At 40.1% G+C, this 26,752-nt stretch overlaps 2 protein-coding genes across 7 annotated transcripts; both read right to left on the reverse strand.

The window, feature by feature from the left end:
• Nucleotides 1-1,256: 1,256 nt before the first annotated feature.
• On the reverse strand, nt 1,257-9,515 carry si:ch211-114c17.1 (pre-mRNA-processing factor 39). 2 transcript variants are annotated; one of them, XM_067599457.1, is made up of 15 exons: nt 9,434-9,515; nt 7,321-7,571; nt 7,025-7,150; nt 6,295-6,413; nt 5,981-6,148; nt 5,654-5,834; nt 5,422-5,526; nt 4,636-4,753; nt 4,387-4,541; nt 4,116-4,242; nt 3,568-3,839; nt 3,133-3,317; nt 2,954-3,028; nt 1,970-2,141; nt 1,257-1,856 (listed from the first exon to the last, which is right to left on the reverse strand). In XM_067599457.1, exons 1-15 carry the CDS (start codon nt 9,489-9,491, stop codon nt 1,785-1,787), a joined length of 2,184 nt encoding a protein of 727 aa, XP_067455558.1. In that variant the 5' UTR covers nt 9,492-9,515; the 3' UTR covers nt 1,257-1,784. The 2 variants fall into 2 exon arrangements, with proteins under 2 accessions (XP_067455558.1, XP_067455557.1); XM_067599456.1 differs by having other exon boundaries at nt 4,387-4,544.
• Nucleotides 9,516-11,056: 1,541 nt separating this feature from the next.
• Nucleotides 11,057-26,374, reverse strand: ganabb (glucosidase II alpha subunit b). Of its 5 annotated transcripts, none has more exons than XM_067599460.1 (25): nt 26,274-26,374; nt 24,743-24,844; nt 24,509-24,617; nt 24,108-24,235; nt 22,788-22,967; nt 22,563-22,628; nt 21,224-21,281; nt 20,998-21,079; nt 20,607-20,703; nt 20,282-20,462; nt 19,987-20,140; nt 19,284-19,519; nt 18,958-19,084; nt 18,702-18,781; nt 18,238-18,378; nt 17,578-17,674; nt 17,028-17,129; nt 15,735-15,978; nt 15,034-15,098; nt 14,693-14,769; nt 14,408-14,482; nt 14,164-14,277; nt 13,963-14,072; nt 13,549-13,649; nt 11,057-12,643 (listed from the first exon to the last, which is right to left on the reverse strand). In XM_067599460.1, the coding sequence occupies exons 1-25, from the start codon at nt 26,291-26,293 to the stop codon at nt 12,534-12,536; spliced, it is 2,856 nt and encodes a 951-aa protein (XP_067455561.1). In that variant the 5' UTR covers nt 26,294-26,374; the 3' UTR covers nt 11,057-12,533. The 5 variants fall into 5 exon arrangements, with proteins under 5 accessions (XP_067455561.1, XP_067455560.1, XP_067455562.1 ...); XM_067599459.1 differs by having other exon boundaries at nt 21,224-21,284; XM_067599461.1 differs by lacking the exon at nt 26,274-26,374 and adding an exon at nt 26,066-26,242 and having other exon boundaries at nt 21,224-21,284.
• Between the last annotated feature and the right edge of the window lie 378 nt (nt 26,375-26,752).

Consider the following 26,752-nt stretch of genomic DNA (forward strand, 5'->3'; position numbering starts at 1 on the left):
TTCTGAAAAAAAATCACTTGTGTAACATTCCTTCACATAATTGTGGTGATATTCTGTATTTTTTTGACAAATCCCATAACAAGACCAAATCTGATAATAATAAGTATTGATTGTGTAGCCTATTAAAAACATGTCAATAAGCCACAGCATTGCACTGGGTGATGTTTTCCTTCATTACAATGAACATGAGCAATTTTAGTCAATCCCTCGAACACCAAATCTGTGGCTGAAAATGGTCCCCAAAATTACATTGTTTACTCCTGTTTACTAAAAAACACAGTGCCCAGCTGTTTAAGGAAATTACTTATATATATATAAATTGTAAAGATTTGAGTCTTCAGTAGGAATAAATTGGCTTGTGGCTGAGTGACAGACAGGAGAGTGAAGTCATAAATACGGAGAAACAGATTGTAAACATTGTTCGCTTTGGCCTGTTCATGGGATTTGTTGACTATAAGAGAAATATAAAATATATATAACATATAACCTTGTCATTTAACAGATCGAATCAGCACAGAAAACTACCAATACCGGGACGAATGCCAAGAGCTCACATAACAAGATTATGGTATTTTGCATGGCGGCTCTTGTTCAGGCTGCAGTGGCCATTATCTCAGTATTAGTGTTGGTCAAATGGAGGGGATTGATGTCAAGAGGGGGGTTTATTAAGACTGACTTAATATATTAAACTGAATTCTCATGATGGACTTTTCCCAAAGTAATGTGACATGTTGATTTCAGGCATCTTATTGAATTATAAATAATTGGAATAGGCCAAACACTGTTAACAAGCATCTAGTCTTAACCTGAACAGTCTGATTATTGTACTAAATGGGTGAAACAAAGGAAGGAACTGTCTCTACTCATTGCTACTTTATTACATTTCTAAAAGTCCTTAATGGCACTACCAGCCAGAGTCAAACATTCGTGAAGTTTAAGTAGGGCGAGCACTGACAAATTTTCTTCAACTGAAAAGTTTGTGTGGACACAAGTGGACTATTGCTATTTGATCTTGTAAGAACATTTGTGAGTGTTTGCACAACTCATGTGAGCACTATCAATCTACTGCTCGTTGATTTAGTGCAAATAAGATTCACTTCTGTTGTATTCCTGCTGCAGCGGTGTTGAGAGGACACTAATCTCTCTCCACTGCTGTAGATGTGGAGGAGACAAACCTTTTTTTTTTCCCGTCCAACAGGCTGAAAGTTTGAGTTTAACGATTAAGATGCAAATAGAGACACATGACACAGAGGAGCTCTGTTGTGACACACTATAAAACACCTTTATGTACATTAGAAAAAACAACAAATAGCCTACTTTGTGGAATGGTACAAAATGTCAATCTTACATCACCTGTAAAGTTGGATGAATTGGATGACTTCATAACACAAGCAAAGGGGCTGGCTTGCAAACAAATACAAAAATAGTTCTGATTAAAACGGAGAGAGAGGAGTCAAACTGAGGAAGAGACACTGATGTACTGAAATCAAATCACCGTTTCCTTTCGTCATCTTTCCGCCTGTTCCCCAGAATCGACACTGAAATGACAGGACATGTAACGAGAGCTGAACTCCAGCTCTTGTGTTTTTCACAAATCCAGGACAGTGAGGTAACTCAAGAGGAAGGACGGAGAGGAAAGGATGCTGGGATATGTATTTCAGCAGAGCCCACAGGACCAGACTGTGGCAGGACTGGGTGGTTCAGTTTGTTGTTCGGCTGAGAAGTCTTCCTGGGTCAAACTGCTTTCCTGTGGCCGTTTGGTGTCACAGTTCCTGTTGCCCTCTTTAGCTGGGTGGATAGTAGCCCTGGTTGTAGTTCCAGGTGTTCTGGTAGTTGTAACTGCCGTATTGTGGTTGCTGGATAAAAGCAGAAGAAAACACTGCACTGACAAACAAGAAGTAATGAAGTAGATATGATAGATATGATATTTTGAATGTTTTTTTCTGATTCCTCTCTGTTATTATCGTACCTGGTACCAGTTGCTGTATCCGCCGTAGCCGGTCTGGGCGCTCATGTCGGTGCCCATCACTGGAGGAGGAGGCGTGGTGATGGGGACGTGCGGCATGGTGGGAGGGACTTGTGCAGACACGGCAACAGCAGAGCCGTCGTCACTTTTGCTCAGCTTCTCTGGGTCCTCGTCCCTGTAAAACAAACAGCGGATCAACAACAAGCCGACTTAAAGTCCGCCGATATTCAACCTTGATATGACACGAGTATAGTCATCAATATTACTGCATTTCTGTCAAAATAAAGCCAAATCTCTGATGTACGCTGCAAAAAATGTCAGTTTTACATTCAAACTTTTAAAGAGTTGGGAGAGATAATCATCTTGTGCACCAATATCAAGGAAAGGACACTTAATCCTTAAGAATTAGTGTCACAAATTTAATAAGTAAAGAAGGGAAATGATGTCACACAGTTGGTTAACACAGAGCGGACTTATTTGTTTGGTTTGAGGAAATTAGATTTGAGAGCTTAATAATTACATAAAAAGCTGTCTTTATATCATGCACAAAAGAATTGCCCATTAATACAGAAAGATGCACAATGATATTCACATTGGAAAGATGTACAAACTTAAAATCTTATTCAACAAAACCTAGAAATTAAAAATATCACAAATGTGCAGCAAATATCACTATTTTAAAAAGCTGAAAAGATTAAATTCTGTGTGGATTCATGTTTAATAAACTGTATTATGAATTAGAATTTTAAAGTATTTTATTGAATCTAAATGTGGGTTGAAAGGACTCAGTTTTACTTGTAGGACAACAAATCCGGACAATTTACTCACCTGATATCAGTCCAATCTGACACTACATGATCAAACCAAACACTATCTGTAACTCATACTATGTTCACAATCTTTTGGTTAAAATGTGCATAAAATCCTACAACTTCTGATAGGTCAAGAGAAAAGTTGAGTCAGTCCTCCTTTTCTTTCCTCTCTTACCCATTTTCTGCTCCTCTCTTTGTTCCGCCCAGCTCATTCAGCAGTTTCTGGTGCTCTTCATAGACAGACAGCACACTACAGACAACGGAGACAATAAAAAAAGCAACATTCAGGTCAAATGTCTTCAAAAAAGGACCTTCTGTCCCTAAACAAACACGCTGCTCATGTTGAACTCTGACCTCTGGATAGAGTTGCTGTAGTCCTCGGCGTACTGCAGGCCCCTCTGGGAGAAGAGGATCTTGGTGTGCGGGGCGAGGGGAGCTGCCAGGGCTCGAGTCACACACTCCTGCACCGCCTCAGCCGAGGCCCAGGGCTCCCCCGACACCTCCAGCTCCAACAGGTTTAGGTGCAGTTTATCATTATCCTGAGGGAGGAAGGTTAGGTAACAGGAGTTAGAACATCACATGGAAAGACAAAAATGTTTCCAATTAGATTATTCCAATAATCAAATTATTAGTTAACGACATTTTGAAACTCGTGATGTGTTTTTGGCAGAAATATGTTGTTTTTGTGTCCGCTAGCATGCCTGATGTAGCCAGTGAATGATGGCTGATGATTAACTTGTGTAGTCCTAGTAAAGGCTAACCCGGGTGTCTGACTGTGACGTGGCTCACCGGACTGATTTCCAGCGCCTCCTGCAAAACTCTGCGTGCTCTGCTGGGGTTCCTGCCCAGCTTCAGCAGCAGGCGAGCGAGCTTGATGGAGTAGAAAGCGTGTAACGTGGGCTTCTCTTTGGATTCTGCCACCGCCTCCTGCAGCAAGGCCTCTGATTGGTCCAGCTGGCCCGCCCGTCTTTCCAAAGCAGCCCTGCGGAGCCGAACCACTGCCAGCCCAGGCAGGCTTTTCTCCAGGGCCTCCAGCACTCGCCGGGCCTCGGTTAAGTCACCTGATGGAGAAGATGAAGGAGTTAATATGAGTGTGCTGACTACAAAAAGCCAAATACAAGCATCTATAATAGTTTCACTGAAGGACCCGTGTTGACTCAATTCTGTAGTAAGTTTTGAGGCTGCCGTTTTGGTATCGTACTGGAACGCATAACACTGAAATTAGTTTAATATTGTATTCATTTATTTAAATATAACAGTCATTTTAATCTTTCAAAGATCTGCATGTATATATGTTAAAAGTAAATAAAGCCGTCTGTGTTCGGGTTTTCTCGTACCGTGCCTCTCCTCGAAGGTGGCCCACTGCATGTGGATGTTGGGTTTGTACATCAGGTGGATCTCACAGGCCCGTTTGTATACAGCTCGAGCCTCGTCAACACTCTGCGGCTCCAAGTAATGAATGTACTGAGCAACACACACACATACACAAGCACACGTGAGGCAGAGATCATGTAAACACACACACGCTTCTCTTTTTAATCTGTTTCTCAAGGATGAGGCACGAGAGACATTAAAACACAGGAACACACACATAGTTCACATTCTTACCCTGGTCCAGAACTCCTCATACAGAGCACAGGCGATCAGACAGCGCTCAAAGAGGATGCGAACCCTGTGGTCGTCATGGGCAACCACAGCCTCCTCTGATCTTTCCTGAGGTTGGGCCGTTACCTCTGACCCCTCGGTGGCTGCCTGGCTCGGATCTACTGAGAGACAACGGTGCCAAAAGTTATGCTTAAGGCTCAAATCCATAAAACCACAGAGACAAAGGGGACGACATCTTCATCATGTTGTCACCTTGGTTGGGGTCTTTGGTGTCCTTGTTCAGCTGAGCGATCTCCCAGTCCAGGTAGGAGTGCCAGGCACGCAGCTGGACACGATCGAGCGGCTTGACATGAAAGTACGGACGTTTGATCTACAGGGCAGAGAAAAAGAGATCAAATGTGTTTCTAAGGTAACAAGTGATGAAAGTGTGTAACATGTATTTTAAAAAATGTAAATAAAAAAAGACAACAGGATATTTACAAGATAAACAAAAGTACAATTATTAATAGTTTGCTGTAAGACTGAAAAAAGAAACTTTATTTAACTAGAAAGAACATTAAGCATTAATACTATTTTTTGGACTTCAGCACAAAGGCAGAAATATTAAGACTTTGGGTTTTGTTTTTCAGAAAGGTCCATATATTTAATCACAATGCTTTTTTTTATTATGGAGTGTTTTTGTATTTAGGCAAAGTTCTTGTACAGCTCCTTGTTTTAGACAACATTTAACATTTGAGTTTGGCTTCTTTTGCCGACCGAAAGAAGGTTCGTTATAAAAACAAGTTTATGTTCCTCAGAGTACATTAAGTATCATTTTGGTATCAGACAATCCACAACTCAACTCAAATATCATATCAGCAAAAATACGTAACAATTTCCTGCCTTCAATTCAGAACAAATTGCCCTGAAAATCACTTTGTCATCATGCCTTGACTGAGTGAATGACAGAGGTGGAGAGAAAGTGCAAGAGGATGAGAGAAATAAAAAAATTAATTTGAAAAAGGAGGTTAGAAGACAGAAGAAAACAAAGGAACTCACAGCATCTTCAAAGTGCCATCTCTTGCGGACTTCTCCTTCGTTATCCTGGTAAACTTTGTCCCTGTTAACCAACACCTGATCTCTAATCTTCTGCATCAGTTCCTCCTACACACAAAAAGAACAGAACGATTATCACTTATTAAACTATTTGCTTAATTTATGTATTTTTAATTCATTCATTTTTAAAACTCCTCTTCCAGGGTTGAGTGTGAGGCAGTCGAGTGTTACTAACTGTGTCTGTTCCCTCGGGTGTGGCGGGTTCTTCCTCCCCAGGCGGCCTCTCTGCCTCCTCCTCCTGGGCCTGTTCAGCGCGCTCCGCCTTCTGGCTCTGACGGCACAACGTCCTCAGCTCCTCGTACTCCTCCAGGGAAAGCACTTCTTTGGGTTCATGGCTGCTCAGGTGGGCCTTGAACCTGACGGAGGTCAGGAGGAGGAAGTGGTGAGACGTAACGAAAGATGAATGAGAGAAGAACAATTCCCATTACAGATAATTATGCTTTTACGTTAATATTTTGACATTTAGATTGAGAACTACTCATCGGTGTGTGTTGGGTCTTACTTGTCGTAGTGGGTGTTGTACATCTGGGTGGGGACTTTGAGGACTCTGTCCAGGACGGTGGTAGCGTTCTTCATGTTCCCCTGCTCCTTCTCCCACTCAACGTACAGATCCCAGAGCCGGTCTGAGTGGAAGTCCAGACCTGCTGCTGCCACCGCGTCCTCAAACACACTGAGGGTTGAAGTTGGAGATCAGTGAAACAAGAAAACAGCCGACACAATCAACAGCTTATGTCCCCTTGCAGCACATTACAACAACTTCTAGATCCATAAGAGCTAAAAGTCTCTGTTGTGTATGTGTGTAAATGTTTTGGCTACCTGCGAATCCGTGCGGGCGACTCAGGCAGGTTCATGTCCAGCGTTCCCAGCAGCAGATTGATGTAGTGGATCCACAGATCTACACTCAAAGGGATCGCCTGGAGGCCCTGAACACACACCTAACACAGAACACCTGATCAGTCAACTTGAGTCCATTAAAACAAGTGAAAAACATCCTTAATAGAGCTAAAATTATAAAACACATATGACCTAGTGTTTAAATCTGTGCACCTGATTACTTTGTTAACCAGCAACTACTTTGTCATGTTACTCTAAGACATATTTGGCATAACAATAATTAATTGTAAACTAATAAATAAATTTTTATTTACATTACATTTGTTTGTATTGTAAGTTTTAAGGAGAAGTCTTTGTATAAGCTTTTAGCTTCTTACCTCTCCTGCACAAGTGTTTGTTCACTTTGAGTTCATGTATAGCTGAGTAAATGTAGTTAAAAGTGTGTTTTTATAATATGAATGACCTTTTGTGCAAAACAAATCATTATTTTTCTACAATAAGAATATTCGTTTATGTGTTAGTTAGTGCAAATAAATAAATAAAGTAAAATTACAATTACTTTGAATATCATATTTTTTTACAATTACAGTTTAATTACATTACAAATTCATTGGTATCTTTTAGAAAAGCAGTGAATTAACACTGTTTTAATGATGCAGTAATGAAAAGTCATTAGTTCAAACACAGAATTGAGAAATCTCTCCTGTTTTACCTCCTCTGCTTTGTTGTTGTATCCAGCGCGGCGCTCCAAGTCAGCAAATTTCTTCCAGTAGCCGTAGCAGAGCGGGTAGCGGGCGAGGAAGGCCACCAGTGCTCTGCGTGATGCTGTGATGTGACCCTGGGCAGATGAGAGAAAAATGACATCACATGAGGCTACAGCAAGCTTCCTGATCTAACAGGTTTTGTGGCCTCTTGGGGCTGCTACAAGACAGTATTTCCAAGTTTGAGGAGAAAAGAGCGCCTGTCCTATCAAACTCTGTCTGCCCCCTCAAAACAACAACAACACACCTCTTGTTCGCAGTATTGTAAAAGATCTGTCCAGCTGGTGAAGTCTTGAGGATTGTCGTGTGCAGCCTTCCACAGACGCTCAAAATCTGTAGGTAGTTCCCCCTCCTCATCCTCTGTAGCCGGAGGCAGAGAGAAGGGAGCAGGGTCGGGGTCCAGAGGGGCCTCAGTGGCTATGGCGGCGCTGCCGTTCTCTTCTGACATCTCAGCCATCTCAATCGGAGGCGGTGCTGGGACTTCAGCAGCCTCCATCGCTACAGAGGGAGTAGATTACAAGTCAATGGATCAGACAATCTCTGTTAACATACTGTAACTGAAGGACTTTATACAGGAAATCTCTCCTTTACTCTCCCTTTGGAATATATTTCTACCAGAGTGGCCTGACAATCCTCGTTAGTTATACAGGAAATCTCATTAAGATCAAGATCTCTTTAGCAAGAGAGACCTGAAAGCAGGTCATATATACATAGAACATATACACAGGATCACAATAAGACGGTTCATTCACATGAAAATCATCATACACGTTTACAGACACACTAATTAAAACAATCACAAACATCATCCTGAAAAAAGTCTTTTTTGAAGCTGATGGGTCACAAAGGTTTTCAGTATTCATAATGACTGACTGGCCGAATGAAAGCACAAAACTCTCATATGACATTTTTATACATATATAATAAATGAATAATAATATAGATAATATTTTTAACATAAAAAATTATTTATTTCACATTAATAATAACTAAGATCAAAACAATGACTTCAAATTCCTGAATTTTCTGTGATGCTGCAAACTTCCTGCATGATTACTTCCTACATCTCAGACTTAATTACTTCTTTCACTACTCCTCCCTCTTGTTTCTTGGTTTATGAGGTGTGGTGGAAAAATAACCAAACACACACAAATCAATAGTTTGTTTGGGATGGGTGTTCTTTACAATTTTCTATGACATCTTACTATACTTCTTATGTAAATTGGATGCACTTGTAAGTCACTTTGGACTGAGGCATCTGCCATATCTTTAAAGGACAGGTTCACAATTTTTCATTCCTGTCTTAAACCAACAGTCAGGTGTCCAAATAAACACTGACAGAGGTTTTCCTCGCTGTAATCATTCCTCCTGATCATTCTGGCTTCAAATGTGCTGTCAATGTGAGTGATGGAGGCCAAAATCCACAGTCCTTGTTTGGTGCAAAAATACTTTATCAGTTTATCTGAAGCTTATATGAAGCTTCAGCAGTCTGAGTTAATCATATCAAGTGGATATCCGACACATTTACAGTCTTTTTAGCATAATTAGAATCAGGTTTATTGACAAATGGGTTTGCACATATAAGGAATTCACCTTGGTGTTGTGGTGCATAACAGTCAAATATACACAAAATTAAGTAATAGAAAATATATATGTTTTAAGACAGACTTGACAAATTGTGAACCTGTCCTTTAATGTGATGTAATTCATTAACTGTCTAGTTGCTCCTCTTCCTGAAACTTCTCGTGGAAAAAGGCCTTCAGGTGAACAACAACAACAACAACAACCATGCATGACAAACACCTGCTTTCAGTAACATAGAAGAGTGGTGTGACTGGTTATTATTAAAGCTATTAACGCTCTTTAAAGATGACTCTTAGCAGTCAAACCAGCTGTGCAGCTGAACACGACAGTTAGCCACATGAACAACACAGTCAACAAAACAGAAACTGTCATCATGCCCGGCTCTTCTTCCTAATAACACCTCACAGTCACGTTTCATTCATACAGAGCTCAGCGTGCTGAGTTTACACACGTCTGTCCTCCTTTGGCTCTAATAACTTGCGCTTGTTGAGGACATAACTCGACCGATCTGTGCCGGGAGGGTGATGAGCAGCCGTCATCCTCTCTAATAAACATCAGTTGAAGTTAAGTTGATCGGACACGGAGCGGCTTCGCGGTGCGTGCAGTTGAAATCACGTTAGCCTAAGTTAGCTTAGCTCGTCATGCCTGCACTGAAAACCGGCTCCGAACAGAGAGTTTATCACAGGAGGCCGCAGGAGAAACCGGTGCCTGCTCCTATCTGTCAAACAACACCTAACTCTGCTCTGTAATCTCAATAAATATTTCCATGAAACTACCTGAAGACTCTTCCAGCTCCCCGTTGCCGCTCATCTCCTCACAGCCTTCCGCCGCCATGATGGTGAACGTCTTGGCGACGTCATCAACGCACGTCTTGACGTCACGGCCATAAAAAAGCTCTGAAGTGTAAAATATCAAAGCAATTATTATTATTATTATTATTATCATTATTATTATTATTATTATTATTATTATTATTACATTTTATCATATTGTTTATATATTATAATACCACGATATTATTATTATTATTATTATTATTATTATTATTATTATTATTATTATTATTATTATTATTTATTTATTTATTTATTTATTTATTTATTTATTTATTATTTATGCCTCTGAAAGATCTGGCTTGATATATATCTATTTTTTATTTATTTATTTATTTATTTATTTTTTACTGTTTATTAATTTATGCAGCTCCTTTTGCTCATTTTAGTTTCTTATGTATATTATTGGTCTGTTATTCATTTCATGTCCAATTTGTGTCATTATTGAACAAAATCTCCCAATATGATGATATCGGAGGGAATAAAATAAAAATAAATTCAATATTTTTTCTGTAATGGTTTACCTGTTTCAGTTTGGTACGTTATACGGCCCTGAAGTGTTGTTAAAGGGTAATTTTTTTAAAAACACATCAAGCATGTTTTCTTAGAAACATTTTGTGATTTGATCTGTACTAACTGATCATTTAGAAACAGAGACTAGTTTGTTTTGACTTTGAATGTCTTAATTCTGGAAAGATTCCTGCAAATTCAAAGTACTTTTTAAGTACTTTCTTGTTCTCAAATTTGAAAACATTATTTGTGTCTTCATATATTACAGTAACACACAGTCAGATTCTAACTTTTAAATCATTTCCAATATCAAATCATGTCCATGAACACTGATGTTGTCATCCTCTTAATAAGAAAGATATCAAGTCATATAATTTGTGTTTGTCCACATCTAATTGTCTGCATCTCTTTCCTTCCTGTGTGACAAGAGACTCCAGTTAATTGATAAGATGATACCATATTTCTGTTCTCTTTATTTGTTGAAAAACTGCAGTCAAGACTGATTGTGATTGAGTTTTGTGAATCATAAAACTAATGTTCAAATTTAGTGAGACACAATAACTCCTGGATATCACAGTTAAAACATTTATTCTTATATTTTGGGGGGAAATTGGGTTCCTACAGTCTAACTTAGGCTCAATTAACAGATCAGCATGTGAAATCTTGAAAGATTTTAGTTAAAAGACAGACATGTGCAACCTGTTGTCAACTATCATTAAAACTCAACGATGACCTTTTGAAAGTTATATTCTTTTACACATCACTTCATTAGCTGGGGTAATTTCAGCAGAGTTGGCTTCAGTTAGTGCCTGTGTGGGTCGGGTGTTGATCTTACAGTTCATTCACTTAAATTTCATGCAAGTGTATGTCCTATCCCCCTCATTTTCTGTCATGGTCTGTTCTTAAAATAAATGATAATATTTATATATTCAGAAACGTTCATTTTCAACTCAAACTAATATCAATCCAATGTATCAAGAAAAAACTGACATCTCACTACACAGATTAGTAGTGGGGCACATTTTAGTTCAATTAAGTCAAAACCAAACACTCATCTTACTTTTGGTCAACTTTATTTTCACTTGGTCTCATCTTTTAGTACATTTGACAACTTTGATCGACAGCTGAAGTCTGTTCCTTCACTTCCGTTTCTGCCAACTCGAGCCATCCCAGACAAAATTGCAGCAACATGTACATTTATGATCATAAAAACAATTAAGGAGACGAAACAAATAGAACAAACCCCCTAAAAAAAAGGTCCAATGATTTGACTAGACAGGACACAATCCAGCATCTCCAGAGGATCATTTGAATATTTATAACTGTTCAGTGTACATTTAGGATGAATTCTTATGTAAATCAAAAGTATATTAAGAGATATCTGCAAGTGAAACACCTTTAAACCCAAATGACACACTGGAAATCCTGGACTGCCCCGATATCTAGCAACACATGAAAATCTAAACAACTTGTAAGTTCTCACTCTTCTTCAAGTGCATTAAAAATTATCTAGTAAACAACGTTGGGAGGAAAAAAAAAAAAAAAGAACTTGATAAAACAAAGAAAGCACGTCAACAGGATGATCCACACACGTCAGTGGTTCAGTCCCCTGAAAGATTCCCATCGCCAAAAGTAGTATCTTGTTCAACTGAAAAATCGCCTCTCTGTGCAGCAGGCCGATCACGCTCAAAAGTGAAGCGATGATAAATCAATCAATTCCATGCACACGAATTCATCACTGATGAGTTCAGGGAGAAGCTGAAGAGGAATGAACTGGCCGGGAGGCAGCAAGAAAAATCGTTTTCCTGATGGGTCAAAATGTGAAGAAATAAAGAGAATGAAAGATTAGTGTGGAGCTACATATCAGATTGTATGAAATGTGTCACGAGGAAAGAAGATAAGTAGCTGATTTAAGAGCTCGGCTTAAAAAAAAAAAAAAAAAAAAAAAAAAAGAAAAGAAAGAGGGAAGGAATCAGTTTTTTTAAAAAGTCAGAAACAGGTAGAGGGAATCACCAGCAGGTGGAGCATGTGCTTTGAATGTCAGCCTTCATTTTAAACAATAACAACCCACCACAGTGATCTTTCTTCTGAGGCGGACTGGATGGACAACGAGTGGACGATTAAAAACACAAAAAAAAAAAGTGCCCGCATATTTCTTTTCTTAACCCCAAAGATTCATTACAATGACATGATTTGAATGGTTCAGTTATCTAACTGAAAAACAAACAAACATCAGATTCTATCTAGCAGTGACCCTTTTTGTTGCATCGTTACTGAACACAAGAGGGACATGGCGGAGACGTTATGTGGCTCAGTTCAACTAACAGGTCTACATGAGTGTGTGTATTTAGAGAGGACAGCCGTGTGAATCTGATGTGTTTATGTCCTTTAGTCTCCATGGTGGGTGTCCTGTTGTCTTGCTTTAGTTAGTCTTGGGTATCAGCGCCTTGTGTCTGTTCCCTCCTCTCTCGCCTCCTGTTCAGTCCAGTTCAGTCATTTTCTCATCCCGCGCCTCCTCTCCCGCCTTTCGTGGTTACTGAAGCGTCACGGTCCAGTCAGCCCCTGCGTTCATGCCGGGCTTACGCAGCGTCAAAACAGACATGGAGGCGTCAAAGTCAAACTCCAGCTGGCTCTCATGACCATCTGCAAAAAGGATTAAAAAAAACAAAAACATGTTACAGAAAGAAAGTTACAACGGCAGATTTAGAGGAAAAAAAAAAAAACGTATGTGAATTCAATCCGAAATAAGCATTTTCATTAACGCTCCTCCAAGAAACAAGTCAAAAGCCTCTGCGCTCAGTTACCAGCGTTATGACCACAGCAAACCTTTTCACTGACATTTTCTACAAGACTTCAGCACTTCTTTAATTGAATGGTTACCGCGCATGTCACATAATTGCAACGTCCCTGGTTCGATTCCAGCCAGGGACCTTTGTTGCATGTTACAACCATCTCTCTGTCCCCCATTGTTTCCTGTCTGCCTCCTCACTGCCCAATAAAGGCAAAAATGCCACCAATAAATAAATAAATAAATAAATGGTTGTCTATAAACAGTCTTTGGGCTCAAAGGTCAAAACATACAATATTATAATCTGAGGAAGTGAATTTTGACAGCAACTCTTATAACGTAGAAATCAACCATAATTTGTCTCCTTATGAATTATTTAAACATATGATCCCACAAAAATGCACGTGTGAGCAAACAGTTTCTGTCCACCTGGATGCATGTAAGTCTAATATTCACTCTCCTTTTAGCTCCATTTCGCTTTATACCAACTTCAAAAAGGAAATATGTTCACCAGCTAGTAGTTAATTCTGTCTGCTGTTTGGTGCTGAGCAGGTATTTCACACTTGATTCATCATAGCTTTGTGCTGAAAACGTCTGCCTGCAGCACAATGTGAACCAGAACTGTGAACTGAATGATCCTCTGCAGAGTCAGGTGATAAATCTCAGTATTCGTTGATACATTGTTAACATAAAATATTGATTAATGCAGCTTTAAATGAATCCACACATGAGAATTATGCGAGAGACATTGAGCACTCACCAGCAGTCTTGAGAGTAACCTTGCTGGGCTTACTAGCTCCCAGTATAACAATGCGTTCAACCCAAGAGCTGGTAGAAAACTGGGCGTCTGGAGCGAGGTTACTGTGGACCAAGACAGAGACATTGATTTAATATAAGTGCCAAAAATTGTGAATCATAAGTGGTTACCTGCAGAACTTAGTGCTTTATCACTAATATTTTCTTGTATAATGCATTACATGTATAGTACCATCACTTTAATGTCTTCAAAATGTCTAATTGTGTTTATTTCTATGCTGCTTTACTGCAAAAGGAAATTCCTTTTGTAGAGCAATAAATGTATGAAGTGAAATTATATTTAAGAGTTTATTGAGGATGGATTTTTACTTTAAATGATGCAGGTTGAACTGAGACTTCAGGAATAATCATTACATACACAGAAGAGAGGACGTTGTTGGCGAAGGACAGCCTCCTATGAATGAACTCGTTCTTTTCGAAGTTGAAGGTGTGGCCATCGTCTATGTAGAGCTCGCCCTCAGCGGTTCTCTGTCAGAGAAAAAGGTCAGACCTGATGAGTACGACAAAGCAACTCAGCATGAAATGTGTGAAAATAGCAGCAGATTATGATTTGAGTTACCTGAGGATTAAGAGCCACATATAAAGTGTAGGGATCCTGCTCCATGCAGGTGGAGGACCTGCGAACCCGAAGCTTCCTGGGAATAATGGAGCCACCACGCTGGAAAACAGGGATCTGACAACAAAGCAGAAGGCTCCATATTAAAACCAGAGACATGAAGTTACAGAACATTGTGAAAATTAAATAAATGCATTTTAATCTACGCAAGTGAGGTTCTGTCTTTGCGCATCTTTGTGTGTCTTACAGAGCTCATGGTCACAGGGATGTAAAGGTTCTGGGCTCCGTTGTGCTTCTGGAAGGTGTGGACGTCAAACCAGACCTAAAGGACACACACACACACACACACACAAAAAGGTTAAGAGAAGGTTTCGTCAGTTTTGAGAACAGCAGAATCTGCAGTCACCTTACTGACACCACATCTGATAAAAAGCCATTTAAACCATTCAAATTCTACACTGACGTTGAGCCAAAAGATGTCAAAAAGAAAAATGTGGAGGTGTTAAATCCTCTCTCTCTCTCTCTGTCTCACCTCGTCTTTTCCAGGCAGGTAGGCGGTGACTCCTCTGGCTCCCTCCTCAGTAACTGGATGCACCAACAAGTCTCTCCCTGCAGAAAAGTAAGAGATATCAGGGGGACTGATCATCTTCCCTTATGTCACTGATTTTAAGGGTTTATCCAACAAAAAAGCCCAGTTTTAATGTTTGAGGCTATCATATTTAATTTGCTCAATAATTGGAGTCAACTTTGACCATCAAGGACTTTTGTTTTTTTAAAAAGTTTTTTTTTTTTTACTGCAATTAAAAATCAGCCTACTTCATGGATTTGGTCAAACTAAGTGGAGGAAAACAATTTTGGCGTTTTGTTTCTCACCGATCAAGAATTCGTCGTCCAGAGCAAAAGTAGCAGGATCCTGAGGATACTCAACCCACAGTGGTCTGAAACAGAAATAAACACATGAGCAGAGTAATATCTAAGAATTAACGATATTTTCATACTGTAGGTTCGGATATGACATGATCCAATACTAGATTGTACTGATGTAATATAAAGTATATGAAATTGGCAAAAAATTCAAACTAACTACATCATGTATTTTTGTGTTCTGGGATATTATTCATTATTGATTCAGAATATGAAATGTTTCCACTTCTCTTTATAATATAAATTTTTCTGTAGTGCAAGGAGGAAATGTGCGAGTACACAGAAATATGAATACACCGGTATTCACACTCTGTCAGAATTAATCTGTAGAGCATCTAGTCAGGGACGAGTGTGGCAGCTTTCCACAGTAATTTCATTTAAAAAATATGTTAATACTGAGTTTAAGTCATTACTTTGTTTATAAAAAAACAAATGAGCAAATCTCTTGGGAATTGCTGGCAAAGGCATAATTGAGTCATTATTACTAACAGAAATAGTTTGCTCATGTGGAACTACTTTAAAAAGTGAATTGTAAATTGATCTTGATTGATATCTGGATTTGATAGATTTATCTCTCATTAGAAAAATCAAATCATACTGTTTTTGGTGCTTTTGTAACTCAAAACAATTCTTCCCTGCAGTGTCCTCACCTCATGACGGGCTCCCCAGTGCGTTTTGTGTGGTAGAACTGCAGGTACCAGTAGGGCAGGAGGGTGTAGCGCTGGCGCACCGCTTCACGGATCAGCGCCGTGTTCTCTGGACCAAACAGCCAGGGCTCGCGGCGGGGTGTGTCCAGGTGGGCGTGGGCCCTGAAGAACGGCTGGTACGCTCCTGTCTGGTACCAACGCACCAGCAGCTCCGTGCTCGGAGACTTGAAGAAGCCGCCCACATCAGCTGTGAGACAAACGAGGAAAGAGTTAGTCACGTCGGTGCTGTTCAGAGCCTAAACCTCTTGAGATCTCCTGTTTTTAGAGTTTATGGATGTTGTCAGTGAATTACATCCAACTGTTTTCACTGAAAAGTTTATTTTAGTGTTTTTATTACACTAAAGCAACTTCACTTGGTGCAATGACAAACACATCTGGTCATAAAATATGAGCACCGCTTCATCCTCTGAACTGTATGTAAGACCTACAGCTAGCAGAACTGCTGCTAACTTATCCAGGAAACTGTCACATCACCATGGTAACACCTCTTGCAGTTTTTATCAGAGCAGGTTTCCACAACAACATTATCAAACACTCTGGGGGCGATCTATGTTCAAGTCACATTATTTTAAGACTGATATTAACAGAGATGCAGTCAGTTATCTGTGACTCTGTGGCAGGTGAATTTCAATATGTGGCGAATATGAAGCGTAGTATTTATTATAGTTAAATCAAAATCTTTGTCAAAATAAAGAGATCTACAACATTTGTTCAAGGTTGAACATATCGGAACAGTCCAGATATGATGAAGTTAACTTTTTACTGTTAACAGACATTTACATATTCAGTTCCTCCCAAATATTATTTATATAGTTAAATCTCCTGTAACAATGTTGCTGGTTTCTGTTCCACTTCTGTTTCACAGGTTTTTTTATGGTTGTATTTCATCAAGCCTGGAGCCATCGCGTGTCGGTACAATATCCATACTCTAAACTACTTTCTACTTCTGTACTTGCTTATAAAATAGATAGAGTAGTAATTAATAAAGACAGAATCATTCAGAATTACTTTCCATTCTGTAGGTTGCTTCACTTAATTCACGCAAACATTAGTTGAACTTTTTCTAGCTCAACATGGTATAATTATTGTCAAGTCTTTGTTGTCAGTTTGTGATTTTGAACAATTCTTACAAAAACATTTCAGAAATCGCTTAATATTTTGTTCTTCAAGCAAGTTGATATTTTTAGAGATAAACTAGCAGAGTAACAGCAGACTGTAAAGCCTGATAATACTCACCACCACAGAAAGAGATTCCAACCAGACCCAGGCTCAGACACATGGGGATAGAGATCTTAAGATGGTCCCACTCAGCAGCATTATCTCCGGTCCACACAGCACCTGGAGACACAAACATACAGTTAAAATACTCAAGAGTTATTCACTTAAACATAAAAGACTTCCAGATCTGCACACAGCCCACAAGTGATAGAAACTAAATCATTAATTATGTTTCTAGGTTTTGGTGCAATTCCTTCTGAATTACACTAAGCTTTAATTTAGTTTCATTAAAAGTACTGATAAATAGTACATTTAGTGTATTTTTTAAAATTATTTTAATTATTTATGGCACCAGTTTTCAAAACATAGGGCAGGTTATCATCAACAGTGACCACAATGTGAGTGCACATGTCTAAGATTTACATATTGAGTGTGGGACCTTTATATCAAACGTGACTTTTATGGCTGCAATCTGGACACATTGTAGAGTGTAGTTGGAGCTGGTGTTTTAATACAGTAAACCCAGGTAGCAGGTAAGAGTGGAAAGTGAGGGCAGTAAATAGCTCACCATAGCGCTGTGACCCAGCGAAGAAGGCCCTGGTCAAGACAAATGGTCGCTCAACTCCTCCCGACCTCTGGATCAAACCCTCCGCTGTGGCCATTTGCTGCAGATCACGTACGACAGTTAATGGAGGAGACGACAAAAACACACAATTTCAAATGCTACTAGGGAGCCCTTTTACTCAGCTACGTTCTTTTTAAAACCACTTTTATTGAACCAGAAAATGGTGCACATGCATTACAAATATAGTAAGGTATAAATTCTACAATCATATCACGAAGATTCATTTTTATCATTTAAATCACAGTGTTCTGCACTACCTTCCTGCTGCTAGAAAATGGCAGTAAAACTTACAGGAGGAGGAAAGTATTTTAAACAGTGTTAAAAACGTCCTCCATTTCCAAATTGTAATTGCCTTTTATCACTTTGCTTTTCTAATGCATTGATTTTTGTCTTCTACTGATGTCTGTGTGATAACAACATTTTCTACTGAAATTAAATCATTTCCATTGTCGCGCATCAACTACAGGTGACCCACACGGGACAGAAGTTACAATCACGCATGAAAACTCAACGACTGAATCTGAGTGAAGAGAATAAAATATAAAACGATTCAGTAATTCCAGAAATATTTAACACTTTTTTTTCCAATCTGTGTTCACTCACCACATAGAAGCCATACATGTTGTGCACGTCACGGTGCTCCCAGGCTCCGTGCATGGCATCCTTGTGCATGGTGACCTCTGGCCCGTTGAAGACCGACGGCTCATTCATGTCGTTCCAAGTGTACAAGTTCTCCATGGAACCCTAAAGAGTGGACAGAGAGGAGTTAGAGACATGATAGTCTATAAAGTCCATTTTAAATGCCTGGACTGAGAAATGATTTTAACTGATGTAATTGTTTCCCATGCTGAGTAGCTCATTGGTTGATCAGTCAGTGATTATAACAGGAGTCTTGAGTACAATCTAATGTTAGAACATGGTGCTTTCTTATAGAGAACCAGCACAGAGCATCGACTGACATACAGCGTTTTCATTTTTCTTTCAGTTTCTGTCAGTCTACCATTTACACATGTAATTACAGATTAGTAAAGCAAAGAGACAAGTTAAGAAGTGGCCGTGGGACTCACCTCGTACTGATCGTAGGCGAACATGCTGGCCCACCAGGCCCTCATGTCTGCACGGGTGAAGTCTGGATAGCCGGCGCTGCCTGAAGGATATCATTTGTCCCGAGAAGAAAAAACAGAGAAAGGACAGAAAGGAACATGAGACAAACAGTGCAGAGCAGTTATAATAATGAGGGTTTCGGGTCTCAGCACCTTAAAAAGAGTCATAATCAGTGTATAAACATATTATCTGTCTCATCATGTCTTATCAGTCTCTTACCAGGCCAGCACCAGCCCTCGTAGTCTCCACCATCTTTATTCTTTATATAGAAACCTCGAGATTGGATTTCAGTGTGGATCTTGTAGTTGGTGTCCACTTTGATATGAGGATCCACAATGGCCACCATCTATTATACAAGATACAAAAAAAAATCTCACTGAAAATCAAAGAAAGACACACTTTTTCCAAAAAGGTGCCTGCAGGTTATTTACTTTTCTGAGATTTCAGAGCGGTTGAGAGTGAAAGCAGAAAAAGAAATAAAACAAAACACTGGACAACTTCTGGCAAGAACACAATGAAGATCCTGACTTGTCTTGTATCTGTACCTTGCGTTTCTTGTCCTGGAGACCCTGCAGCATTTCCTTGGGTGTGGCAAACTTGTGTGGATCCCAGGTGAAGTAGCGCTTCCCATCTGTGTGCTCGATATCAAGCCAGATGAAGTCATAGGGGATGTCGTGCTTGTCAAAGCCCGCGTCCACCGACTGCACGTCTTCCTGGTCATTGTAGTTCCACCGACACTGGTGGTAGGCCAGGGCGGACAAGGGAGGGAAGGCCTGGGTGCCTAAAGAACAAAACAATATTCAGTGTGAGGAAAACAGCTGGATGTTAAGTTCCAGTAACATTTATCTTTGGGGGATAAGGGTGAAATATTCTGGTGACAGACTCGTTAAGAACGCTGAGCCAATGCTTCAGAGTTTAATTCATTGGAGATCTTCTGTAAATTCAATTCTGTTCATAATTAATTAAATTTGATTTAAGTGGCTGAGCAAGTATTCAATTAATGAATTAATTATGTCTTTTCATTATGTGTCACGGTTCTTGAATCTGTAAACTAAACATAATTAAACGATTGATTTAACTTAAAAAAAGAAGTGTCAAAATGTCTTCAGTATTAGTGTCAATTAGTGCTTATTTTATTTGTTTAGCACTATTAGCTCATTGCCCATGAAAAGCTGACAAAAACTGTGTATTTCATGAGAAAGAAGGTGTTAAGAGTTCATGTGAATAGCCAATCATCCATCTTCTTACCTGTAAGGGAGGCATACTGGGAGAAGACGTCTTTGGGTCTTGGTCCGAGCATAATGAAGACGTCAATGATGCCGCTCTCAGAGATCCAACGAACGTCTGTCTGTGGCGTCTCACTGGAGCCCTGCACATAATCCAGCATTTTCCCAAACACGGTCTAGACAGAGAGAAATGAGTGAGTGAAGGACTGAACATGACCTGTTTAACCCGTCTGTGATTCTCAAATCAAAAATTAAAACTGGAATCTGGTTTCTGCAGTTAAAAATGCAGGTAAAGACTCTCAGCTACTGCTACATACCTTTCCAGCTGTGTTGGAGCTGATGTCCACCCAGGTCTCAGCAGCATTGAGCCAGAAGATGCCTGTGGTCCGCTGGGCGTTGTGGGCTAACATAACTGGGACGGCGCCGTAAAGGGCCATAGGGTTATACAGCTCATACTGGAACACATCCAGGTTATAGAGCCGATACGGATCTCCATTACTGAAACACAAAAACACGGACACAGGCTTTATCCAATGCAGTGAAGACTACACTGACAATCGTGCACGTACCACAATGTTCCAGGACTCCATGTGAATTCAAATCCATTTTGTATGTGAAACGTGACTTCTTGTTGCTACTCACTCTGTTGTTTTGAGTCTAAGGGTGTCTGCGTGTTCTGGGATGCCGTAGACGTGCTCCACACCCGGCAATGAAAAGTCTAAACTGACAGCAGATGGACCTGTGGGGTGAGAACAACCAATAATCAGTTAGAGGAGGGAAAGTAAACAGAAAGTCAAATGGATGAAGGAATTTTTACGCAATGAGGTTTCTACATTAGTCATTCAGTTAATCTAAAAAAAACATCTTGTCACCACTTACATGCAAGACTTTGCATCTTATTTCTGCAATGACGTCAACACCCCGCTCGCAACCACATGCAGATATTCTGATAAGTGTTGGAGCTAAAATTAGCTGTGACTGAAATATATAAGCACTTTAAGGGGAACGGCAGGGAAAAAGCTAGAGGATTTACCATTAGGTTTGCTGTCTGTGTGCGATTTAAATGTTTCCTCCCACATCCCATCTTCCACTTTCTCTTCCTCTTCTTTGGCTGCCTGGCAGGCAAACAAAAAGAGCAGTAACATAATGAAAAAGGAGATCTAGGCTGAAATACAGTGCAGAAATTATTGTTAAAAATAAAAAATTTTAAAAAAGAAGGAAGAAGAGGGATAGAAAATGTGTATTTTAGTGTGTAGTACCTCGGCCTGGTTAGCCGGATCAGCCTCCTCTTTCTTCTCGGCCTCTGGGTCTGCCTGACTGCTGCGTGGCACAAAGAGAGGGAGGGAGGAGTGAGGGAGGGGATGTGGCAAAAAAGAGAAATGTGTCACTTCGACAAAGTCAATCTGTCGAGTGATGAATAAAGATAAGTATATGGAGGTATAATTAAACTATAATAAAAGGAGGAGGACATACAAACAGGGAGGTTGGTGATTGCCTCCTGACTCAACACTGACAACTAACAAGTACACTACTAGGTTTGACATGACCTAACTAATGACAAAGGGGACTGAGCAACTCCCTACCTTGTGGCTATTTCGAGCAAGGCATTATGGGACAGGATCTCTAGAGGTTGCAGCATGTAACACCCACAAGGCTCCTAACAGAACCAACTAGTACCCAGGTGGATCAACAATATAACAGGGTATGATCGAGGCCATGGCGCTGCACCACAGACCCCCCCCCCCTCACACAAGCCTGGAACTGCTACAGACCTTTGGTCGCCACACACAGCTGTGGAGGTGCATGATCTGCAGTAGTGCACATGCAAGAGACACTGATGTCCAAAGTTTGTTTTTAAAGCTTCTTAGAGCTCAAGAGAAAAACTGAACTCTTCCAGTTTTAAGGAATTCTTATACCTAAAACTAAAATACGAACTGAAGCATAACCACAAAGAGAGATGTTGCTGCTGGGTTAACTTGAAAATAAGACACAGACTATATGGTGGGAAACAGACTATGTGTGTGTGCAAGACAGAAAAGCGTCGCTCTGCGTTCCCAACTGGAGCACATCTGGCTCTGGCAGTTTTTTTGCCAGCTATCGCAGTTAGCTCTCGTCCTAACTGAGCAAGCATGACAAATAATAATTCAGACAACATAATCAGTCAAGAAACCCAGTCGGTCATGCAGTTTTCAGTGTTAGATCTGCCGGAGTGGCACTCTAGGTGTGTGATTTAGTTATCAGACACTGAAATGAAAAGCAGAGCCTATATCCTTCATGTGCTGTTTCATGATCACGATGGTTTATTCTTTGTTTCATGAAATAAGATGAAAAAAATCAACATCCTACGTTTCTATGATTGTTTCAGTGATTCTTTTTAATGTGAAGATAATAAGAGTCAGGGCTGAAATTACCCCTTAATTCTGGATTGAATCAGTCACAGACATGCACACACTCAGCCACACCCCTCTCACTCTCACTCACATTTATTGGAGAGCACGTACTGACTTTGGTGTAATGGGAGACCCTAAGTTTATATCACTATTGGCAGCATTAGCACAAGGAACAGAATACACACTTACAAATCTTAAGGGTCTTTACCTAGAGAATACCCTCTTGATATTATCCCACACGCTAGCCACTGTGCTAGTTACTTTATAGGAGAAACTAGGATGATAGGGAGAAGAGGACAGAACAACGAGTCAGAGACAATACTCAAAAAACAAACAATTTCATGGGAACAAAAATAGAAATCATCCACTGAGTGAAGAGCAAAAAGGGAGGGCTGGTATTTGGCAATGTGTGTGTGCATGCGTGGTTTCTCACGTGTCCTTGCGCATCCTCAGGTGCTCAAAGGCCAGGAGGCCACGAGAGTTCAGCGACATCACCACATCGTGCCCCTCCATGATGTCCAATCGGAAGGGCCGGGCGCTGACAATGACCCTCTGGGACTCCGCCCCCAGGGACAGCACCACCCCGTTCTCGTCCTGAGACAGGAGAGACAAGCTGCGGCACAGAGAGGAAGAGGAGAGAAGGTGAACGTGAAGAGAAGATTTGGTTTAGAGAAGACAAAAAAGTGAAGAAGTCAATTAGAAGCGTTTTTTTATAAATGGTTCATTATCTACTCAGAATTTGTAAATGCTAGTTTCCTCTGATTAAACCCTAATGAAGCCAAACTAAGGGTTGACTCTTTCGTTTCCTTTGACTCTGGGAAATTGTGATGATTTTTTCACTATTTTCTGTCCTTCTGTAGACAAAACAATCTGCATATTAACTGATAATGAAAATAATTTTTAGTTGCAGCCCTAAATTTTAGATTTATTGTCCACATGCCTGCCAACTTTACTATCAACTCAACACTGTGGGTACGTATCTCAGCCTACAGTTGAACATGATGTTTTTGCTTCCTTTTTTACTAAATAAAAATAACTATATACTTTAATATTTTATATCATGATATATATTTTTTTCATTAAAAAATAAATTATAAAAGTTACCTCTTTCAAATTTGCCTGTAAGTCCCTTTCATTTATACTCTTGCTCACTTACAGGCCTTTTACAAAGCAGACATTTTGACTTGTCATAGCAGGAAAAGCTCAAGTGTTACTAATGACATTAACGATGGCTCTGGTCTATTCAAGTAGTCCAGTAAGTCATCACCGTGTGACAGTGAGCTAGCACGCACAATACCAGGACCCTGAAACTGAAGCAGCCAAATTAAATTCAGCCATAGTTAATTTTATTATTTAAGCCTTCTGGTATATGTCAAAATCTCTTCTTTGAAATAGGTCTATATTGTCACTCTCTTTCTCCATATTGTCACTGCTACACTGTCTGCTTTACATACACAACATCTGATGGAAATCTGTCCGTCCATCCTGGAAGAGGGATCCCTTCACTGTTGCTCCTCCTGAAGTTCCTCCCTTTTTAGGGAGTTTTCCTCCTATCTTAATAGAGGACGTAGCACAAATTTGTGATTCTGGAATATATAAATAAAACTGCCTTGACACTAGCAGGACTATACACTAAAAGTATGTTAGTTTTGCTTTTTCAGTTTGTCTCTAATGTCACTACTCCTGTCACCCACATGTCAAAACCTCCAACCCACCCAACACCTCAGTCAGTTAACACCCCCGGGAGACTTACGGCTCAGTTGGTGGCTCCCTGATGAGCACGTCTGGGACCTCATAGCGAGGCTTCAACGGCTTCAGCTCGTTAATCTTCACCCTAGTTATGTTTCCCTGGAGACGGTAGAGCTCGAGCAGCAGACGCACCTGAGAGCCAAATAGAGAGGCAGAGAGAGAGGGTTGAAAGGAAGGGAAGGGGATACAGGAGAGGCGTACGGAGGAGTTTCACTACTTTCTCACAAACTCTACCTTCTCTTGCTTCTCTATCACCTTGCATAAATTGCCTCTTCGGGTCATGCATTCAGTTTTGATACCATTTGTAGTTGAAAGCTGGTGACTAAGACTTAATGAGGAAGCTCTGTGATGTTAAATAGTATTCATTTATGCCTCATTTGTGACCTGATCCTGTGTGTGGTATACCTTGTTGTTGTCATTGATGAGCTGCAGGGTGAGTCTGGTGTTGGTCAGCTCCATGGTCTCCAGCAGGGCTCGATAGGGAGACTCACCAGGCTTCAGTGCTCGCTGACGCCTGTTTAAAATTTAATCACAAGAGTGGACATTTTGATAAATCAGTAACCTCGTGCTCTTCATTGGGAAAGGGCAATACACTCACTTGAAGCAAGTAAATATTATTTTTTCTATCTTTCCACTCACTTGCAGAAGGCACTCTGGTCACAAGTTTTGAAGTTGCCCCTGTCCACAGCCCACGTCCCACTGAGACACATAGCCAGCCAGAACACCAGGACAGGTGCCATCCTACAAAGGAAATCAAGGAGACACCCTAAATTTCAGATGGTTAAAAGGATAGATTCACTGTTTTACCAAATATGTTTTCAATGTAAGTGATGGGGGACAAAATCCACAGTGTGTCCAAACAGTCATTTTGTGAAAAAAATGCATTTCAAAATCGAGAAGAAATTCGAAAGAAGCTTATCTGAGGCTTCAGCAGTCTAAGTTACTCATATCAAGTGGATATCTGCCACATTTAATATTTTTAGCATAAAATTCCCTCACACAGTTTTTTCCAAGTTGAGCTGCAGTGGAAACGTAGTAACAAAAAGAGGGACTTTGGCACTAAAAAGACTGTAACGTTAAAAGATATCTACTTGATCTGACTAATTTGGACTGAGGCTTCATATTAGCTTCAGATAAGCTTAAAACATTTTTGCACAGAAGGAGACTTGTGGATTTTGTCCCCCATCACTTAAGCCTCTTTCACACATAATTCTAAATGACTGGGATAACCTTTCAGGCACTGCTATTACATTGTAACTGCATTATGATGGGATTTCTAATGGCAAATATGAAAAGGACGAATAATTACGGCAGGAAAAACCTGTTTCAATGTTCACTTGAGTACCTGAGAGACTAGAAAAATTGTGAACCCGTCCTTTTAGGATACTAACAGTCACCACTCCGATTCATTCACGCACATTTGGTAGAGCAATGTCCAAGTAATTACCCAAGAGGACCTTAGTAAAGCCACAGTAAGTACACCAAACACACATCCGGACTTTGATCTCTTTGTGGTAGTAAGATGAGACCTCGAGTGAGAGGCAGCGACAGAAAATGTCACAGGCAGCTTACAAAAACCCAATTTCCCGTTTCCTCATCCTGCTGCTACTGCAGTAGCTCACACAGCGTGAATATATTAACACTTATAACAGCATTCAGAATCCCGTTTATCAAGTTTGACCCTGAGCCTACATGTAGATACTCATTCCCAGCCTGTACAACCTACTCACTGTCAAAGCCGGTAGATGTGAGGTGTTTGAAATGAAGCCAAGAGGCAGCATTAGCTAACGTAACGGCTAGCGAGGGATGGCTAACATGCAGTCGGATTTCTGGAGAAACACAATAAAAAATGAGCACATATAAATCATTTGATCAAAGTGAAGCATCGAGCTGTTACAGACTCACTAACGCCTGATTGTATCTCTAGTTAATGACCTCTTTGGAGCGGGATGTCGAGCTAACCTTGCTAACTGCCTGTCAAGCCGTTAATTCAATTGAGGGAGGATTGACCGTTAAAAGCCGGCCGTTAAAACCCGAAACGGTGCGTTTGCTGTCACGTTAAATGAGTGAGCGCCCGCAGCGATGATCTCAGACTCCCTGCGTACCGATAACAGATCAAACAAATGATAAATTGACGATAAAATAGCGGAAATTGCTTGCTTTGTCTTACCTTTCGGTGAAGGTGGCCATCTTGATTAATATGCCTCCGCTACACTCCGCCCATTTCAGTCCGCAACAAAGATCGTAAAAAAGTAAGACTCTCAACAACTCACTCAAATATTGACGCTTAATTCATAAAAATTGAAACGACTACTGTAGATTAAACTGTCAAGACTACAACATCTAGTTTGCCGATTTTTTAAACTATCAATAAATCACGGTTTTACCTTTTTATCTGGGTTATAATAGAGGATGTAGGTGAACTTGGCTTATATCTTTATCCTCTCAGGCACCGACACGTCATCAGTGAAGCGCACACCTCTGTCTTGTTTCCACAGCTCTGCAACAAATCCAATATTTATAATATGTATATATAACGAATATTTATAATGTTTAAAGTTTGATGAGCAGAGGTTTTCAACCCGAGGGGATCCCACAAAGAGTCCTGAGATAAATCTGGGGAGCCCCGAGATGAATTATTAAACAAAA

Source organism: Thunnus thynnus, chromosome 9 (assembly GCF_963924715.1).
Source record: "Thunnus thynnus chromosome 9, fThuThy2.1, whole genome shotgun sequence".
Taxonomy (NCBI): domain Eukaryota; kingdom Metazoa; phylum Chordata; class Actinopteri; order Scombriformes; family Scombridae; genus Thunnus; species Thunnus thynnus.

Coding starts and splice junctions, on each gene's coding strand:
- si:ch211-114c17.1 (XM_067599456.1), bottom strand. CDS start 9,491: ATGGCGGCGGAAGGCTGTGAGGAGATGAGCGGCAACGGGGAGCTGGAA. Junction 3,318..3,567: donor AGGCGCTGGAAATCAGTCCG/GTGAGCCACGTC, acceptor TTCCTCCCTCAG/GATAATGATAAACTGCACCT. Junction 3,029..3,132: donor TACAGCAACTCTATCCAGAG/GTCAGAGTTCAA, acceptor CGTTGTCTGTAG/TGTGCTGTCTGTCTATGAAG.
- ganabb (XM_067599459.1), bottom strand. CDS start 26,293: ATGGCCACCTTCACCGAAAG. Junction 20,141..20,281: donor GCTCCAACACAGCTGGAAAG/GTATGTAGCAGT, acceptor CTCTCTGTCTAG/ACCGTGTTTGGGAAAATGCT. Junction 17,130..17,577: donor CGCTGGGTCACAGCGCTATG/GTGAGCTATTTA, acceptor TTGTGTCTCCAG/GTGCTGTGTGGACCGGAGAT.